A 21,001-nucleotide genomic window follows, 5' to 3' on the forward strand; every position below is an offset into this window, starting at 1 on the left:
CAGCTGAGTGGGACAGAAATTCCTCTCAAATGAGTCAGTGCCTAGAAATACCTTACATTTGGGAAAAGACAATCCCTAATAAAGACATGTAAAAGTTACATTTTAAAAGGATTTAAGAATATTCAGTAATTTCCTGTTCGATGGGACAGCTCAAGGGACCTTTTCCCACGGATCCCTTTTCAGTAGAGGTGTTATACAATATTGTAAGAAACATCTTCTCTGGAATACACATTAACCATGGGCTTTGGTAAAGGCTCAGAAGGCCTTTTCATCTCAGTGTCAGAAGTTCTGCCCAGAGGTCATAAATAGACATCTAGGACAAACTCAGACCCAACTGGAAGTGGTGTCTTCCTACAGGAGCTAACGGAGTTGAACCCCTGATACCAGTCTGAGTTTGCCACAGTTACCAACTCATCTGCCAGACTCTTTTCTTTGCCATCACCCTTAGGGCTTGTCTACACAAACATGTAATTTGTGGCATGCTGGGATATGACTCTAACCCGCAGAAGCCTGATGTGCACTAACTACCTGCGTGGGCCCTGCTGACGCGCACAAACAGTTCATTAATGTGAGTCATGTGAGAGTGAGTCCTACCATCGCTTCTGAGGAGTAACCTCAATCTAATTACCTTAACAAAGAGACAGGGAAGGGGTTATTTGATCATAGTCTATAAGTATCTTCATGGAGAGCAGACATTTCATAACAGAGGGCTCTTCAATTTGGCAGACAAAGGTATAACAAGATCCAATGGCTGACAATTGAAGCTAGACAAATTCAGACTGGAAATAAGGCACAAATTAACAATGAAGGTAATTAACAATTGGAACCACTTCTCCGTCACTAGCCATTTTAAAATCAAAACTGGATGGTTTTTTTAAAAGATCTGTCCCAGTTCCAACAGGAATTAATTTAGGGAAGTCCTCTGGCCTGTCTTATACAGGATGTCAGACTAAATGACGACAATGGTCACTTCTGGCCTTATCATCTACGAGTCTTTGGAAAACTATACGAGGCTGCAGATCTTCTACTGGGAGCCAGAAACTCTACCTGCATCATCTGGACAGTGGGGTAAACTGTCCTTTGGACTTTACAGAGTAGAAACCCCACCAGCACCTCCTGGAGTAGCCTATTAATGGGCTTTGCTTTCCAGGAGACAAGGAAGTATGGCAGCCGCACAAGGAAACACCTTCACTGCCTCCAGACAACTTCACTTAGCTCAATTTTCTGCAGGGGAATGGAGTTCACTGTTGAAGGGAGATGTGGTGGCTGACTAGGAAAGGGTAAAGCAGAAGACTGTAATCTTCTAATGTAGTGCCCATCTTTAAAAAAGGGAAGAAGGAGGATCCTGGGAACTACAGGCCAGTCAGCCTCACCTCAGTCCCTGGAAAAATCATGGAGCAGGTCCTCAAGGAATCAATTCTGAAGCACTTAGAGGAGAGGAAAGTGATCAGGAACAGTCAGCATGGATTCACCAAGGGCAAGTCATGCCTGACTAATCTAATTGCCTTCTATGACGAGATAACTGGCTCTGTGGATGAAGGGAAAGCAGTGGACTTGTTGTTCCTTGACTTTAGCAAAGCTTTTGACACGGTCTCCCACAGTATTCTTGCCAGCAAGTTAAAGAAGTATGGGCTGGATTAATGGACTAGAAGGTGGATAGAAAGCTGGCTAGATTGTTGGGCTCAATGGGTAGTGATCAATGGCTCCATGTCTAGTTGGCAGCTGGTATCAAGTGGAGTGCCCCAAGGGTCGGTCCTGGGGCCGGTTTTGTTCAATATCTTCATAAATGATCTGGAGGATGGTGTAGATTGCACCCTCAGCAAGTTTGCAGATGACACTAAACTGGGAGGAGAGGTAAATACGCTGGAGGGTAGGGATAGGATACAGAGGGACCTAGACAAATTGGAGGATTGGGCCAAAAGAAATCTGATGAAGTTCAACAAGGACAAGTGCAGAGTCCTGCACTTAGGACAGAAGAATCCAATGCACCGCTACAGACTAGGGACCGAATGGCTCAGCAGCAGTTCTGCAGAAAAGGACCTAGGGGTTACAGTGGACGAGAAGCTGGATATGCGTCAACAGTGTGCCCTTGTTGCCAAGAAGGCCAATGGCATTTTGGGATGTATAAGTAGGGGCATTGCCAGCAGATCGAGGGACGTGATCGTTCCCCTCTATTCGACACTGGTGAGGCCTCATCTGGAGTACTGTGTCCAGTTTTGGGCCCCACACTACAAGAAGGATGTGGAAAAATTGGAAAGAGTCCAGCAGAGGGTAACAAAAGTGACTAGGGGACTGGAACACATGACTTATGAGGAAAGGCTGAGGGAACTGGGGATGTTTAGTCTACGGAAGAGAAGAATGAGGGGGGATTTGATAGCTGCTTTCAACTACCTGAAAGGGGGTTCCAAAGAGGATGGATCTAGACTGTTCTCAGTGGTAGCAGATGACAGAACAAGGAGTAATGGTCTCAAGTTGCAGTGGGGAAGGTTTAGGTTGGATATTAGGAAAAACTTTTTCACTAGGAGGGTGGTGAAACACTGGAATGCGTTACCTAGGGAGGTGGTGGAATCTCCTTCCTTAGAAGCTTTTAAGGTCAGGCTTGAGAAAGCCCTGGCTGGGATGATTTAATTGGGCATCGGTCCTGCTTTGAGCAGGGGGTTGGACTAGACCTCCTGAGGTCCCTTCCAACCCTGATATTCTATGATTCTATGATTCTATGAAGATTAGGTGGTAAGTAGGTACTGAATGCAGGAATGGATTAAACACAATTATGGGAAAGGTTGGAAGGAGGCAGTGAGTGAATGGGAGGGGTTAGAGGACTGATCAGGAGTTAATAAATAAAAATGAGAGAATGGAAAATCAAAGGGAGTCTATAGCCAGGCAGATAGAGAAGGATTAAGTGGTAATAAGGCAAATAAGGCAAAAGTTAATAGCAAAATGGAAAATTGAGGGAAAGCAAATAAATAGTTGTCATGCTGCCTCCTTCTCTGCTCCTGGGTCTGCCTGTTTTCCAGTTGGACTGTAAGCTCAAGGCAAGGACTCATTTTAGGATGGAAAATGCCCGATGTATTTTGATGTGCTGTGTAAATTAACAAAAATGAGTGAGTGCAATTGGTGAGCCCGCAAAAATTTGCATGTAACCTTTACAATTACTCCTACAGAAACCTGAGGGTATTTAGGGATCCATCCACTGGGTCACCTTCAAAAATTTCACCCTTCTCTTCGGTGCTTTTAGCTGTATAAATAGCCACTAGGGGGCAACCTACTGTAACTAAGCAGCAATAGCAGCAGTCAACAATGGAGATACCCTGTAGGCACCAAAGCCTGGAAGTAAACACACAACCCAAAACTTACAGCAGAGCTCCCTGCACTAGTAACTAACAATGAGGGCAGACTGCTACTGCAGCTGGGAACTGTTTGTAGCCTGAACAAGACTTTCTTTTGTTTAATATGAACCGATTTCTGTATGTGTTTGACTTTTACAATCAGACTTTGGAGAAGACTTTGGAGAAAACTTTTTAGTAAACGTTTACGTTGGCTTTTCTGTGTTGTTGCTGTTGTTTCTGTTGGACCATGTTAACTGCCAGTTAAAAGCCCAGTAAAGCAGTTAGTATATAAAGCACCAACACAGTTCCTTATCTTGATGGTAATGGGATAAGCGTTAAAGCATGATTCTATAACTATTTTGGAAAGGTTAAAGTGCCAGACTCTGGGGGGTAATGCAAAGGATATGGCCACTTCTGGACACACATGACTCTGTAGCTCTAATGCTGCACTAAACAGACAGTTCTGCCTAGTGCCCTGGACTAGACTGAGCTGTTAGGGAAAGGACTGTCAGCAACATTAACAAGCTGATCGCCATATTTGGGGTCGGGAAGGAATTTTCCTCCAGGGCAGATTGGAAGAGGCCCTGGAGGTTTTTCGCCTTTCTCTGTAGCATGGTGCACAGGTCACTTGCTGGAGGATTCTCTGCTCCTTGAAGTCTTTAAACCACGATTTGAGGACTTCAATAGCTCAGACATAGGTGAGGTTTTTCGCAGGAGTGGGTGGGTGAGATTCGGTGGCCTGCGTTGTGCAGGAGGTCAGACTAAATGATTATAATGGTCCCTTCTGACCTTAGTATCTATGAATCTATGAACTGCAGGTAATTTGTTATAAGAAAAACATGAGCAAAATGTGCATCCTATGAAGTGAGCTGTAGCTCACGAAAGCTTATGCTCTAATAAATTTGTTAGTCTCTAAGGTGCCACAAGAACTCCTTTTCTTTTTGAGGATACAGACTAACACGGCTGCTACTCTGAAACAGGAAAAACTGGTGTCTGTGTACAGAGAAACCATCTACTGTCTATGTTCGCAAAAAGAAAAGGAGTACTTGTGGCACCTTAGAGACTAACCAATTTATTTGAGCATAAGCTTTTGTGAGCTACAGCTCACTTCATCGGATGCGACCCACAGTATGCATCCAATGAAGTGAGCTGTAGCTCACGAAAGCTTATGCTCAAATAAATTGGTTAGTCTCTAAGGTGCCACAAGTACTCCTTTTCTTTTTGCGAATACAGGCTAACACGGCTGTTACTCTGAAACTGTCTATGTTGTTACCCTTTCAGAGATACTGGACAGAAGAAAAGCCATCCTGCACTTACCAGCCAGGGTTGTGGGGTAAACTGGTGATATCTGTAATGTTTCAGTGGGGGAGGAGGACACTAGAAATAAAACAAGCATGTTAATAGCTTTCTCTGTACATCTACAAACAAATGTGATGAAGATCTATGGTACTTTATTGATAGAAATTATTTTACTTTCTGTCTCTGAAAAATTGAAACACTACTGAATAACTCACCTGGATATATTATAATATTGGATGCACCATTCCCTACAGGCAAATTAATTATCTGCTGAGGATGAACTGCAAAGCCGGATATCACCTGGATCCCTTTAGCACCAACAAGCAGACAGTCTGGGTTGGAATTTCCAGAAGACACTGGAATTAAGAGTAATAGAGTTACTCAATTTTTAAGCACCTCGATTCCTAACCGTGGGCTACAGCCCTTCCTGCTCTCAGTGGTGTTCTTTATGTACATTCTCAGCTGGAGCATTCAGAATGGCAAAAACCTATTGAAAATTCATAGGGTACTGTAAAGATTAAAGAGTTCATTGCCAAAGGCATCCCATAGAGAGACATACTATTTACAGTGTATATAAAATATTAAGGCTGATGCCGCTCTTGGTGTGGCTTGTGACAGTGAAGGTTAATTTGCATAAGGCGACTGTATGTAAATGAACGCATTACGGAGTCTGAGGTGCTATGTTGCCCTCAAAGCGATTAGGAGACTCACACATTATTACAGCCTTTCCATGTGATTACGCTCACACTGCACCGGCAGCAAGGAAGCATTACTCCTCTGGACAGAATCAGCCCAAGAATGTGTTCTGATGATGCACTGCTTGTAACTTGATCACCTGTCACAGCTCTGCAGCAGGTAGAGCTTCTGTAGAGCTGCTGCTGTGTTGACTAATATCAGCTACCTAAAGTCAGTTTCTCAGTTGCCTCCAGACTCAAAGCTGTAACTCCAAACACTCCCTGGCTCATTATATTTTGACAAATACAGCAGTTGTATAAATCATAGCAAAACTAACTGAGTCTACAAAGCCTTTCCCAGGGACGCTGCCAGAAAAACCAAAGTCAAAATGAATTACAAAAACATGTTGAAGCACTGCTCTTACAGTGACCTTTAATTTTACTAACCACCAAGGAATGAATTAAGCAACCAGTTTCTGAGTGCTGCATTCAAAGGGATTTTCACGTTCACTTTCCCTTTGACTGAGCAGAGGAAGAGTAGTTTCTAATTGAGGAGGAGGGTAAGGAGAAATCCCTGCCTCTCCATCTTGTGGCACATGCTATTAGCAAGGAATGAAGGGGAGCCAGTTTTACTGCCCCAATCTGAGAGGAAACAGCAGCCCCTTGCAACTGTATGGGGTAGAGAGAAGCCCCACCACCATGTCCTGATGTGAAGGAGATGGATGCATGCTACAGTGAAGGGTTTGGGTGAAGAGTTTCACATGTTCTCTCTATTGTGTAGGGGTAGAAAGCTGCAGTTATACCGTACATACCGGGCATCACGACATTTTTTCCAGTTGGATGTATACTGGTAACAGAAAACTGCATGTGCAGGTGAGACAAAGAGGTGGAGTTAGCTGGAGAGCTGTTCAGAGGCACCGCTACAAAAGTTCCATTCACTGTAGACCCAGGGGACTCCACTTTAAAAAGCAAACAGGGTTAAAGTATGTTAGTTTCTTACAAAAGTCAGACAGACCACAGAAAGAAAAGGAGTACTTGTGGCATCTTAGAGTCTAACCAATTTATTTGAGCATAAGCTTTCGTGAGCTACAGCTCACTTCATCGGATGCATGCATGCATCCGATGAAGTGAGCTGTAGCTCACGAAAGCTTATGCTCAAATAAATTGGTTAGTCTCTAAGGTGCCACAAGTACTCCTTTTCTTTTTGCGAATACAGACTAACACGGCTGTTACTCTGAAACAGACCACAGAAGATCTCACAGCATAAGACATAAGTCACCTGATAGTCATCAAATCAGCAAAGTGTTTAGAGCTGCCCAAAAATTGGTATCCAAACTCTGAAGTGACCTGATGTGTTTAGCAGAACTTCATGACGCAGCCAGCTAACATGGCCGTAGGACTACAGTGTGTATGTCGAAGATTCTGCAGTGTCTTCACTAGTTTAAAAGAACACATTCAGTGTTCCTGGCCCGTCCTCCTCCTAAATAGCTTCAGGCACATAAATATTCAGACTCAGTGTAAATTATTACCAAGTATGAGGTAATGAGCTAATATGATAGCTTGTTGTGCTCAGTTTCCCAGACATTGTTCACTGCCTTATACACTGCAGTACAAGACCGAGGAAGCAGCATAAAGTAAGGCCCCTCATCTTGGCTCTCTGCCTAGGTCTTACTGGGGAAGTAAGGATGGCCAGGCTTCCTTAGAAAAGTTTCACATAAACAATGACAAACTTTTTCTAGACAAATGAAACCACCTCTTATGCCTGCCTGATTATACAAACTTGATAACTTATAAGGGTTTGAAAAGGTGCTCTGTCCGGCATCCAGTATTTGGATCAGGACCTTTCTGTACATGGTAAAAGTAAACAGTTTGATAGTCTGTATTGCTATGCACACCACTGACTCTTTAAAGCAATCAGAGAAATAGTTTTAAATGTAAGAAATATTTGTCCTTGTTTATTTTGAAATAACCTGCTCGTGATACAGATACAATACTATACATTTTGGTTTTGCTGATCCCAACACTTCCAATATGTTTGGGCAAGTCTCTAGTTCATGGTGAGGGTACCAATACAGTAGGATTTCCTTGGAGTAATCTCAGCTGTAAATAATAAATATATAAATAATAAGTAATAACAACAGGTGTTCCTATTTTATTTAGAACTTGGGTAAATATAACCCCCTCGTTCTTTGCTGGCATATTTATTGAATTTTCAAAGGACTGGTATGTTTGGCTTTACAGAGTTACACAGTTGTTCTCACTTTATCAAATGCAAAATGAAGTTACGAGGCATTTTCAAAGTGCTCACCTCTTTTCTGGCAACTAGTTCTTACATCCCCAACAGCTCTGCTGCCTTCTGTACATACTCCTTCCTTCACCCTCTTTGCTGCATCTGTGAAGATGGAGACAGTGACACTGTCTGAGCAACCTCCATAAATGCCACAAAACTATGTCCTACTTTGAAAAATTTAAGTCTTAGCTCTACAACTGTGCTTTAGATTGCACATTCCTTCACAGGCTGTGAGCTCTCTGGACCCAGGGCCATCTTTTCATTCCGTGCATCTACAGCGTTTAGCACCCCAATCCTCAACGGAGATTGTGAGCATTACTGAAATACAAATACATCCTCAGAAATGCACGATATAAAAAAGAAATTGTGTGGGTGGTTTAAAGTCAATACTGTGGGTTAATCCACACCAATCTTGGAGCTTCAGTACAAATAAGGAATGTGCTACCTGAATAAACCACAAATAGCAGGTAGGAATTCACCAAGGACTTTATTTAGTTTTTCAAGTCTAGCAAGTGTATTTTCCACATTAGGGGTGGCACAATTCCCTTGCTTTGTTCACAAAACTCCAACTGACACTGTGATGGGCTACCTTATGTGTGGTTGGCCCTCCTGAGACCCTTTCCCAGTCTGAGTGCACCCTTTTCAAGTGACAGGCCCATGCCTCCTGCAGTGGGGATCCTGCAATCCTACCACTCTCTGACTGGGCTTCTGTGATATTTAGCAGGCCCTGGAGGCTTGGTACCTGCAAGAGTTTCCATTTGGGAGTCTGTGGGCATTGACAGTTTGCAGTGACACAGAAGCAAACCAATGTATGATTCTTCAAAACAACGTACAATTTATTTGCAAAAAGGCTCACAGCACTCAGAGCAATGAATTTTAAACCAAGTGACTTATCTACACCTGGCCATCCACACAAGCTTCTAGATAGACAGATCTTAGCCTTTGTGTCTCCCATTCTCTTGGGGACCAAGTTATAGCCTGCTTACTGCAGATCCTGCCTTGGATCTGTCTGTGTTAGCCTAAAGCAACCAGTAACTCCCCCCACCTCTCCACAGCTGCAGGGCAGATCTTTTAAGTGATCTGTGTCTTCTGACCTCCAGGTTCTCTGCCTTGGCAGAAGAGCTGAGTAACCAGGATCGAGTGAGGAGTTGCCTCTTTGCAGGAAGTAACCTGGCTATTTTTGTGTTTGTTAGGATGTTCCTTATCTGGGCTATTGTTTTGGCCCTTTCTGCTTGGTTCCTCCCCTTCTCATAGGCGTTCTATTGCTAATTGCTAATGGAGTTCTCCTTTCACTCAAACAGTGGAGGCCTGTGCTTTTGGAACAGCAGGATGCAAGTCTTGCCCTGCCATGAGGCATTTCCAAGGTGTGCAGTATTATGACCACTGATACATCTAGGTGGTCATAGGTTTGTTACAATAACAATTAGATGTGGGTGTATGGATTAAGGGCAGAATAACCCAACCTGTGCTATTCTTTAGCATTAAGCCAGAGAAACCCACTGTCATGATACGTCACCATATTAGTACATCCAACCTTTCTCAAGCATGCAGGAGCTACAGTCCTTCTGTTTAATACCTCGACAGTGGTATGAACATCAGAACAACAGACAAGGTACACTCAAAATCCTTCAGCCAATAACTCACCCGTTCTCCTGCATTTGAGCTTGGAAGCATCAGAGTAACTCTCTGCAGTGCTCACGAATGCTAAAAGTAAGAAAGTTTATAATCCTTGATGTAGGTTGAATCTAGTTTGATATTTTAAGGTTTCTGTTAGTGGAGTCTAATTTATGCATGTTAAATAAGATGGGGAGTTAGCAGAGGCATAACCAGAGTTCTGTGCACTGTATAGCCAACCAGATCTGCTTTCTGGGGCATAGTCTCCTAAAAGCTGCACATTTCATTGTGGCAGACTAGAAATTCTGGTCCCTTAGAATATGTGCTAACTACTTATGCTTAACAATCTGTTCCACCTTGCATTTAGCGGTGATGCTCCGAGTACCTTTCCCAGACCTGAAGAGGACCTCCGTGTGGCTCGAACGCTTGTCTCTCTCACCAACAAAAGTTGATCCAATAAAAGATATTACCTCACTTGCCTTGTCTCTAGAAATTCTGAGGCAGCTTCAATTACCTCAGAAGTAGAGGTTTTCAGCATATTAAATATGAAAGTGAGTAGGGTTATTTTACTCTGACCCTATATTTTTGAATAGGCGGCAGATTTTTGTAATGATAACCCTGAGCGTTTGGTTGATTGGTTTGGTTTTTTTTTTAATAAAAAAGGAATAATACTTACTAAGCCAGAATTAATCGAAAACAAAATTAAAACATTGCCACATTGGTGCAAAGCAAGGCTAGGGGTTATAACAGCTAAAAACATGCTCACCGTGCCATGTTACATGCCAACAAATCATTGAAAATATAAGGAGCATTTTTTTAATTGATTCAAATGCACATCAGAGGAAGAGTGGACAAGTCACCACTGGTTTAACTGGGCACGGCTCCACTGAATTCAGAAGAGTTGCAGCTACTTATGCTAATGAAGAATTTGGCATGAGAGGAGCAACAATGTTCCTTTAAAAACAAATGTCCCTGCCATGCAGGTAGTTTATGATTGCATGGGAGGAGCTTTAAAAGACTCCAGCCCCCTAGGTGAATTGTTTCTGGCGATGCCACAAATGCTGTTTCACTTACATCGTTTCTGACATTTCTGCTTCTTCATCTCTGTAAAACCCTCTGTGGTTTCATTGGACATTTCATCCAAAATAAGTTTTCCTGTTAAACAAAAAGAACTTACTGTCAAATCTGAATCAATTGGATCCCAAAGGGTACTGTTAAAAACGAATTTCAAGCACCAAATGCATAGTGTCTTGAAATCAGGATAAATTCTGTAAATAAAAAATGGGGAGTGTATGTGTACAGTAAAGTGTACATCCAAATCTGCAAAGGATGCAACATCCACAGAAATCGGATTTGGCCACCTTGGTGAACTTCCACAGTGCAGAAGATCATCACACACTCAGGAATCTAGTTGTTAAATTTAAGTGGTTCCGAATGGTCTAGTGACTAGCAGAGGGGACTAGAAATCACAACTATTGGGTTCTCCCTTCATCTGAATCACAGACTTGCCATGTGACCATAGGCCGGTCATTTAATCTGTGCCTCAGTTTTATATCCCAAAGGATTAGTTCTATTTTAAAAACACATCACGGAGTCATACAGATCTTTTCAGTGAAATCATTTGTGTTATCAGAACTGACATGTTACCAGGTTCATTCTTTAATTTAAACAACAAATACTTCAGTCCAACCATTGGGCCCAATCTTGTTTCCACTGACGTCAACAGGAAGTTTGCCATTAACTAATAAGAGCAAAATCCAAGCCAAAAATGCACCAAAGCAGGATAAAAATAAGTCATGCAACTTTTTAAAGGTGTTAATAGGAAGCAAGTAAATATTGTCCCAGTCATTTGGCTGCTGCTCCACACTGCCATGGATGGATAACCAGGATTCTACTCTTGGCTCTGCCACTGATTTAGACTCATAGACTTAGCGGCCAGAAGGGGCTATCATAATCATCTAGTCTGAGCTCATCATACCTCCCCCCTCCACAAACATATCAAGCTCAATCTTGAAGCCAGATAGGCTTTTTGCCCCCACTGTTCCACTTGGAAGGCTGTTCTATAACTTCACTCCTCTGATGGTTAGAAACCTTTGTCTAATTTCAAGCCTAAACTTATTGATGGCCTCTTTATATCAATTTGTTCTGTGTCAACACTGGCACTTGACTTAAATAACTCTCCCTCCCTGGTATTTATTTCTCTGATGTATTTATAGAGAGCAGTCATATCTAAACTTTGCCCCATGTGTTAAAACCTTACCAAAAATGTCTTCCATCTGTCTCTCCTGCTGATCTTTGAGCACATATTCTGCTAATCCAGCTAACAAGAAGGGGGGAAAAAGAGCACAATGGTATGTTAAATGACACAATTAAGAACAAATTATTGTAGATTATTCTCATGTACAAAAGTCCAAGGTCTGAAAGGAGAGTAAGAAATGTCCATTAGTTTTACTTATTAAATAAATGTAGTGTTCAGGAAGTGCAGGGCACTAGAAATAGGAAGTTAACACAGCAAGTGTTGATCAGGAAAGTATAATTAATGGAGATTTTTTTCTCCGTGCGAACCAAAACATATCCAGCAGTCAAGGGTGACCATTTCGCTCATGAGATGTACAAACTGATTAAAATAACACTAGCTGGTATATTGTGTGTGTGAGGGGTGAGGGTGGCGTGGCGTGGAGGGGGGAGTACAGACAGCTCTTTTATTTCATAGAAGGACTGTTATTTAGTGTTGTTTAAAGCAACTTTCACTCCTGTGATTGGGAAGAAGTCACCTAAGAGCCAAGCAAAAGGATTTCACATGTACTTGTTAATAAAACTCAAACTGGAAAGACCCATTACTACTTTAGAAAAGCAGTAAGTTAGGGTTCCCAGCCATACACTCTGTGGGTCTGGTACCTACAGCTCTTATTCATACCAGCAAGCTTCACTCATATGAGTGACTACTCACTTCAGTGGTTTAGGTCCTGTGGGATCATTCTGCTCTTAGCAAGTCAATGGAAAACTCTTATTGCTTTCATTGAGAGCAGGAAATGGCCCTACTTACTTATATTTATCAAGACAGTTAATAATCATACATATATTCACATTACAATATATGTATCTAGCATCATTAATTCTAAAAGCGTGGGACACAGAATTGCCACTGTGATGTGGCACATCTTATGAAAGTGACTGTTAAACTAATTTATACTTTTTATATTTAAGAAATATAGCAATTTTGGGTGACCTAGGTGTTTTGAATATTTTTAGGGGAGTTATCAGGGTGGGCTTTATTGAAAAACATTAGCTCTTAATCATGTAATTGTTAAAATATTAACTATATTAGACAAAATGAGACTAAAGTTAGGCATTACTAATTTACTGTGATCAAATTATAACTTGTAAGGAACCAGTATACAGAGGAAGGAAAAAGTAACAATATTCATAGCTGATGTGCCACTTCCCCCCTATGATAATCAGGGTCCAGACACGCCAAACACAGAATAGGAAGTTTAAACCCCCCAAAAGAGAGGTTAAACCAACAGATTACATGCTGTATTATTGTACTCTCTCTCTCTCTCTATATATATATATTGAGTAAAATCTTTTGTGAAAGCTTGTAATGTTCTGAATTTGATGGTCAAGATATGTATACAGACTGTGGTTATGAATCTGCTCAACCTCACCTCACAGCAGGGTGGTGAAGCAGCCAAGCAGGGAGGGTCACCTTCAAAGCCAGTTGTTTACAATGAAACCAGCTTCAAGTACTCACCCCATTTTCCAGCCCAAGAAAAGACTATGGTGGACCATTAAAGTTAGGGTGACCAAATAGCAAGTGTGAAAAATTAGGACGGGGGTGGGGGTAAGCGGCGCCTATATAAGAAAAAGCCCCAAAAAGCCCCTATAAAATTGGGACATCTGGTCACCCTAATTAAAGTTAATGGGAAGACAATGAGACTTTCCAGCTATCAAGTTAAGAGGGAATTGCTCCCTTTCAGAATGACCATTACTCACCATGATGGGGGGAGGGATAGCTCAGTGGTTTGAGCATTGGCCTGCTAAACCCAGGGTTGTGAGTGCAATCCTTGAGGGGGCCATTTAGGGATCTGGGGCAAAAATTGGGGGATTGGCCCCCCTTTTAACAGGGGTTGGACTAGATGACCTCCTGAGGTCCCTTAAAACTCTGATATTCTAGGATCCTATGGGGGAGGGGAGGAAAAGGAGGTTGGAAAGTGAGTTTTTCACCTGGAATCTCAGGGGGAGCCTCTAAGCAGGAAGCTGTCTGCGAAACACTGGACCCCTGCTTAGCTAGGGGGGTCGCTAGGAAACTGTTCAAAGTTGGGGTGGCTTATCAGCATAGGCAAGTGAGGCACAGCCAATAAAGAATTCCCACAAGCTACAGAATACATTTTGTATAGTCTTTTTTATTTATTTGATAAATATATACAAATTTAAGGATAAATTGTGATTTGATTTAAATATCACAACTCCCTCTATCCGGTAGTGAAGCCAGAGAGTTTGCAGAACATAGTGCTGTGTGAGGCTCAAACCCTGGTATAGCTAACTGTGCCTCATTAAGCTGACTTGTTGCCGTGGCAATATACCATTCTCAGGTGTCACTTTATAAGGGTGTTGCTGTGGAAACTACTGCTTGGTGAAGCCACAGCAAGATTCTAGCTGTTAAATCCCGGCTGCAGGGGTTTTGCAGGGGACAAAGATGGGACCTGCACCCTGTGCCTCCCCAGTCCTCTCCCACATGGGGCAGGCCCTATGCATGTGCACAAGGAGCCAACAGGGACAGCCCCAGCTCCATCTGCTTTTCCTGTAAATAAGATAAGCTGGTTTAATGGCAATAGGTAACTTATATTAGAAAAGGGATTTTATCTAATATGGAAGAGTAAAGCCTGAGGTTGCGTCTTTGTGTTTATTTTCTGTGACCTGTATGTGTTCGCTCTCCCTTACTAGTTCATCTTTGAGTCTATGGTTTTTCTATTAAATAAACTGCCTGTTTATTTCTACCCAAGCAGACCTCTGTTGCTCAACCTGTGTGGAGCTTGGGTGCCAGAATGAGCTGATCACTGGGGGGCTGGTTTCACGCATTCGGGGGTGATGAACCAGAGGGGAATGATCCATGTGTCTGGTAGGTAAGAACACCGAAAGGATGGATTTGGGGTGACTTTGGACCGGAAGGATTGTGGTGTTACCCTGCAAGGAGTAACTAGGCTGATGGAAGCCAAGGTAAGATTTTGTGCTTATGGCCAGGCTACTGGTGTCAAGGGTCGGAAACAAAGTGGCACAGCATAAATGCATTCAGGGTTATACAGGGAAGAACCCCTTACTGGTCTAGTTATCTCCAAAACATCACGCACACCCCAAAAAATCTCATACCTATTCTAGAATAAGCTTCCCCTGTATTTGAAAAGAGAGATTCTTCCACACTTCCATTGCTTTCCATTGTATAAAAGACATCCAAATTGCTGAACTGATCATGGTTGATGGTATCAATTTCAGGGTCTAGAATAAAAAAAGAATAAAAAAATGTTATAATTAGGTCAGTGAATGCCATGGCCAGGGTAAAGAAACCCAGGAGGCAGGACAAGTCAAAAAGGCAGAATTATTCATTCTCTCTCAAGCATTCATTCTGTGGTGGTTTTGTGATAGATGTTGGTTCACTAGGAACTGACTCAAGGCCAACTCATTGCACAGGAACAGAAATCACATTGGGCTAACAAATCTAAGTAAACTGCTTAAAATTCTGGACCTGATTTTTCTGCTCACACTGGTGACAATCAGGAGTAAAGTAACTGATCAAATCAGTGATGCTTCACTGCTGTAACTAAGAGGACAACCAGATCTTTGCTCCTTAACTCATCCTGCTTTCCGACTTTGGTGCATAAGCAAGGCCCCATCTGCACAGACGAATTCCTGCAGGTATCAATCGTAGTTGCCAGTTCAGAGGGCAAACGTGGGCCCCGATCTCAGACCAGCAATAATTAAGCATGAGATGACTCCAGATTCTGAAGTCTGATTCTTGACTGCTTTATACCATTCTGATTTGGTAACTGTCATAAATATAAAGGGAAGGGTAACCACCTTTCTGTATACAGTGCTATGAAATCCCTCCTGGCCAGAGGCAAAACCCTTTCACCTGTAAAGGGTTAAGAACTAAGATAACCTTGCTGACACCTGACTCAAAATGACCAATGAGGGAACAAGATACTTTCAAAGCTAGAGGTGGGGAACAAAGGGTTTGTCTGTCTGTGTGATGCTTTTGCCGGGAACAGATCAGGAATGCAGCCTTACAACTCCTATAAAGTTAGTAAGTAATCTAGCTAGAAATGCATTAGATTTCCTTTTGTTTAATGGCTGGTAAAATAAGCTGTGCTGAATGGAATGTATATTCCTGTTTTTGTGTCTTTTTGTAACTTAAGGCTTTGCCTAGAGGGATTCTCTATGTTTTGAATCTGATTACCCTGTAAGGTATTTACCATCCTGATTTTACAGAGGTGATTCTTTTACATTTTCTTTAATTAAAATTCTTCTTTTAAGAACCTGATTGATTTTTCATTGTTCTTAAGATCCAAGGGTTTGGGTCTGTGTTCACCTGTACCAGTTGGTGGGGATTATTATCAAGCCTTCCCCAGGAAAGGGGGTGTAGGGCGTGGAGGGATATTTTGGGGGAAAACGTCTCCAAGTGGGCTCTTTCCCTGTTCTTTGTTTAAAACGTTTGGTGGTGGCAGCGTATGGTTCAAGGACAAGGCAAAGTTTGTACCTTGAGGAAGTTTTTAACCTAAGCTGGTAAGAATAAGCTTAGGGGGTCTTTCATGCAGGTCCCCACATCTGTACCCTAAAGTTCAGAGTGGGGAAGGAACCTTGACAGTAACATTCTACACTCACTTGGCGCAGACATAAAGTGACTACAAAGGTGAAGGCAAGGGAGAATCATGCTCCCCTCTGTTAAGAGCTGGGACTTTCTGTCCGTTTTAAAAAAGCTATTTAGCTACTGTCTAAGTACAAGGTACTGAATCAATTGATAGTAAATAGTGTTTAAAAGAACACCCGCCAGGCCTGAAGGCCTTTGTCCGGTGTCAACATTCAATATACCTTGAGTCTGGTGGAAATACTAAGACACCAAATTAACAGAGCTACATTTGATCCCCTCCCGCCTGCCCCCAAAGAAACCCAGAGGAGGAGTACAGTGAGGGCAGGAAACTGCATGAGGTCAACAATTATGTAGCCCACTAGCCTACGACTGCAGATTTACCACTGCAATCACAATGACATCCTCAGGTAGGATTGGGTTTGAGGGTCAGGGAATGGACAGGAATCAGCCTCCAACCAGCTGGTCCTGGGAATTGGGAAGGAAACCCCCAGATGCATAGAGAGATGGCTCCTCCCAACCTTGTTTAAGAAATGATGCTGCAACTGGCCAAATTCCCCGCAGCTGCTAGTACACTGGTCATCTACCTCAAGATTTAAGGTCAAATCCTGGATCTTTGATCACCAGAGGAAATTAATTTGCTGTTTTTGTTTGTGGAGGTCTGTCCTCACTCAGTCTGGCTCAGCTAAAGTCTCTGTTTAGTAAAGGCACCAGCCTGAAATTGCAGAGGGGTTGCCAGTTGCTAGCCTGACCAGGACAGCAGAGGGAAGCTTTTACATAGCATTTAGTTATGCTGTATGAGATGCATGCCAAAGATATTAGCCTCTCATTATGAGCAACATGTAAAGAAGTGTGTTATAAACTACAAGCTGAACAAACAGAGTTGTAACTCAGGTTCACAAATTTAACACAGGATGGTATCTGGAACCAACTACTGTATCTGGATGTGGATTAGAGCCATGACATCAGAATTCCATATCTACATTTAGATTCGCTCCACCATCACAACAAAGTGCGCTTGTTAAGTAATGGCATCTTCTACTTTCATCCAATGTCCTGGCTAACCAGCAGGACAATTCACTGCATTACTAACCTGTTGAAAGTTCACTTTCTTCATCTTCATCAGATAACCTTGTGTCCAAGAGGCTGTATAGATGCAGTGGATCAATATTGCTGTGCAGCAAATCAAGAAAGCTATTTTCAGTCAAAACTGCCGAATCCATGGTTTGTCTTTTACTAGCTGAAATCAAAGCACAAAATGATGAACAGAATAAAGTAAAGGATGTTTATCAATAGTTTATAACTTTTATAATTTGTCATGGCATCTACCATCAAATCTACTCTAAAGCAGGCAGTGCTGAAATCTCAAACAGAATGCTGATTATTCAGACAAGGATGTTGTAGCGGTCTGTTTATATTTCACTTTCAAAAGCCAAATCCTAAAGGCATTGAACAGCTGCTACTTCTTCTGACTTCAAGCATGGAGTATTAAGATGGAAGGTACTATAGAACTGCCGCCCTACTCCAGCCATGTGGGTGTTGTGGGACCACAGGTTAACTCCTCAAGAGCATACGATAGGTGTAACACATAAAACACATAAAGATAGATTTTGCACAGGGTTCTAAAACACCATTGCTTTTTCTTTAAAAGAAAAAGAAATGTAGAGACCTGTGCAACAACAATAAACCACGCACACATTTCCCTGCCTCAGATTACCACCACTCTGAAGCATTCTTTGGGCTGGGGTCTGGGTCCTCTGGGGGTGTTGTCTGGGATGCTTCTGCTGTAGCTCATGACTTGACTTCTGAAACATGGAGCATCTCCTCCTCCTTCTCTAAGTCAGCTTCTTTTCTCTGACCCTGGATGGTCTTTAGCTAAATCCCTGCTACAAAACTATGCCCGACTGTTCCCCCTTCTCCTTCTATCCAAAGCTTCTTAAGTTGCAACGTGAGGCCCTGGAGTTCATACATCCTGTCTCCATGACCGCCACCTAGTTCCTTTGTGCTGCTGCTGCTGCTGCTAATTTTCCCACTCTCCAAACCCAAGAAGCTAGAAATGGCTTCTCCCAGCTCCAGCCAACCTCCTATTGACTGGTTAGCATACCTATTGACTGGTCAGAGGACAATGGTTAAGGTTAACTATTCTCCCTGGCAGCTAGTCAGACAGAGACCAGCTTACAGGCGTGTCAGCAATAATGGATACACAGAGGCATTCCATGACACAGCAGTTTTCCTAAAAACAACTTCCCAAATACCAACAAGAATTCATAAGCTGTACAGACATAGTCCCCAAATTGTCATAGTAGGATGTCCACCACCATTGTGCCCTTCCATCCTCCTATGGACTGAAAGTGCTGTGCAGGCTGCTGTGTCTTCAGGTCTGCCATGTTGCCCTCTGTGCGTATGTTACAGGCAGCAGGTACAGAGCACTGACCAGAGGAAACAGGTGTATAAGTTTTATTAGCAGTGCTCGCACACCTTTGATTTAAATGACTGCATGGTGGGACAGACCACACTGCAGCTGAGAAGGGAGGAGTTTGGATGAGAGGAAAGAACAGAGGTCATGAGTAAGAAGGGAACAGACCAGGGAATACACAGAAAAGACCTAGAGGTTCAGTGAGGAGGAACAAAGTTGTGGAAGGATGTTCACTTCAGATGACAGGGTCACATTTCAGAGAACCTGTGTTTCTCCAATGCAGCAGGAGGGGGCTGAGACAATGATGAGAGATCTGGTGTTTGAGTATTGGGGAGGTTGGAGGGAGGAGTAGGGACTTCTCTAAGCACAGGATCTGCCCGGGTGGCTGGTTTTCAAGTAGGAGGTTTGAAGTGTGGGGAGGTAGGGGCGGAGAGAAATTCTGTGCAGCCTCCTGTCTCACTAAAACCTATGCACAGGCCAATCACAAGTGTTAAGTATAAACATTTCTTTGCAAAACTGCTCTAAAATGTAGGATTTGCTGTTCAGCAACTTTAAATCTGAACATTAAGTGCTAGTTTCATCACTACATTTTTTCTTTGAAAAAGAATCAACTGGAAACCTTAATTGCCACAAAAAAAGCAATCCTAATTTACTTCACAGGCTAGCGTAAAATAGAGCAATTGGGTAGTATCCCTTTAAATCATTTGGGAGCCCACTAGTGAGCCTGCCTGCCTTGTACTGCAGAAGTCAACAAAACCTAACAGAGCAGCAGTGTATATATAGCTAGGCTTTGTGTGTTTGTACATACATGGTTAGCAAATGTGATCATCTGGGACCCAACTGTGTCTGCAAAGTTCTTGCATTCTTAATGTTGTCTAGAGATCAAACACAGATAGTGATGAATGTGGCTCTTTAGACCCTGTACAAACCTTTGAAACTAGTGCCTGACTTAGCAAAGTGAAAGCAGAGCAGTTAACTCAGCTTTCATTGGAAACAAGAATGAAGTTAAGAAAATAAAATGTAGATTATAGTTTGTTGTGACAGTAAAACAAAAAAAACGAAAAAAAAAAAAGAGAGCGAGAGAGAAAAGAAAAAGCTGCATGCTATACAATTTCCTTTACTGAATTCATCTAGTGCTAAACACAATCTCCTGGAACCTCATGAGGGGATATGGTTTTATAAACACAAACACGAGGCACTATTTCTTGAGTTTCACATGTAGAACAGGTTGAGTCAAAGAAAGGTGAAACATTCTCCTCTGCATTAGAGAGAGTGGATTGCACCCAAGAAAAAGGATATAAAGAGTGCATGTTTGGTCCCCAGGATCACATGGCCAGACTGTGATTCTACACAGAGACACACATCAAGGGGCCAGGAAACCTTTTTGAGAAGGAGGTTGCCTCATGGAAGAGACCAGGACTCTAGCCTACAAAAGGCAGCTTCCCCTTCCTTCAGATCCATGTGGATTCACAGAGTGTGAAGAACATGGGAGATAGCTGCATTTTGTTTTATGACTATTGCGTACCTCTGTTTGAGTGTTATGCTGTTTGCTAGACGGTTCAAAGGATTAATTCTTGCACAAGATTACTGCAGGTCTGCAGGAAGGCAGACAGTGGCTTTATATAACCCAGTCACTGGAACTTATCTGACAATACAGGTGTCAATGCTTTTGAACTATTCTCATTGACCAATCTGCATCAAAACCCTGACTGGGGTAGGAGGGACCTGAACACCTGAAACAAAGAACTCTAGATAAAAATCCAGAGTCTGGGGAAGAGACTGGGTTGTTAGGAAACTGCTCAAGGAGAGCTGATGGACACATGGAGACAGACTCTGCAGAATGGGTCTTAAAGAGCTGGGCCTCCCAAGGCTCTGAGGGAAATGCTAAGCTGTAGGTAAGCCATTTGCATGTAGGCCTTTTGTTGTTCCAACTCTATTCTCTGAATTCTATAAATAAATAATAAATACCTTGTTTTGAAGAAGCTGCTCTGGGTCACTGCATTTATCTACTGGTGACAGCTTCTGAAAGGAAGTTTCTTAACCGGTGTCAAACCCAACTGGGGCTGCTGAGGAATCACGGTTGATGAACAAGGATGTTTATAGCTCAGGGACCTGGGTCTGTGACGGGGAGAATCGAGGGCTTCCTCACTGGGAAGAGTGAAGGCATAGGCCCCAGCACTTAAAGGGGCACACTTGAGAGAGACCAGAAGAGGGGTCACAGGTGCAGTTAACACTGTAACCATGATGCAGAGCAATTAATGTGAGGCCGCGTGCCTTTACAACTCTGGGGCCGTCTGCATCTCTACCTCTGCTTGCTGACAGTGCAGTCCTAATGGGACAGCATTGCAAAGAATGCTACAGCTGGCACCTGTCTGTCCTATGTGGTTTCCCAACATGGAGAGGACTCTCCAGCAAAGATAATGCAGCCTCTCTTAACTTTCCTTGGGTATAACTGCTGGTATGGAGGGAAAGTGTGTTGGGTGTAGGGGAAACAAATGCTTATTCAGTTTAGACCCACAC

The 21,001-nt window shown here is 42.7% G+C and overlaps 1 protein-coding gene across 7 annotated transcripts in view; it reads right to left on the minus strand.

Moving 5' to 3' along the window:
* The window catches only part of CIITA (class II major histocompatibility complex transactivator), a 70,764-nt gene that overhangs the window by 18,073 nt on the left and 31,690 nt on the right, over positions 1-21,001 (minus strand). For 3 of the 7 annotated variants that reach the window (XM_027820624.3, XM_037910961.2, XM_037910962.2), the window contains exons 2-10: positions 17,159-17,305; positions 14,574-14,699; positions 11,464-11,523; positions 10,278-10,358; positions 9,234-9,293; positions 7,608-7,691; positions 6,112-6,258; positions 4,841-4,981; positions 4,644-4,703 (exon numbers count right to left, since the gene is read on the minus strand). In XM_027820624.3, coding sequence (XP_027676425.2) covers positions 4,644-4,703; positions 4,841-4,981; positions 6,112-6,258; positions 7,608-7,691; positions 9,234-9,293; positions 10,278-10,358; positions 11,464-11,523; positions 14,574-14,699; positions 17,159-17,305 — 906 coding nt within the window. Of the gene's footprint in view, positions 1-4,643; positions 4,704-4,840; positions 4,982-6,111; positions 6,259-7,607; positions 7,692-9,233; positions 9,294-10,277; positions 10,359-11,463; positions 11,524-12,871; positions 13,002-14,573; positions 14,700-17,158; positions 17,306-20,449; positions 20,507-21,001 lie in introns of those variants that run through there. The other 4 variants (XM_043523210.1, XM_043523212.1, XM_043523211.1 and 1 more) reach the window with 3 other exon arrangements.

Source organism: Chelonia mydas, chromosome 10 (genome assembly GCF_015237465.2).
Source record: "Chelonia mydas isolate rCheMyd1 chromosome 10, rCheMyd1.pri.v2, whole genome shotgun sequence".
NCBI lineage: Eukaryota > Metazoa > Chordata > Testudines > Cheloniidae > Chelonia > Chelonia mydas.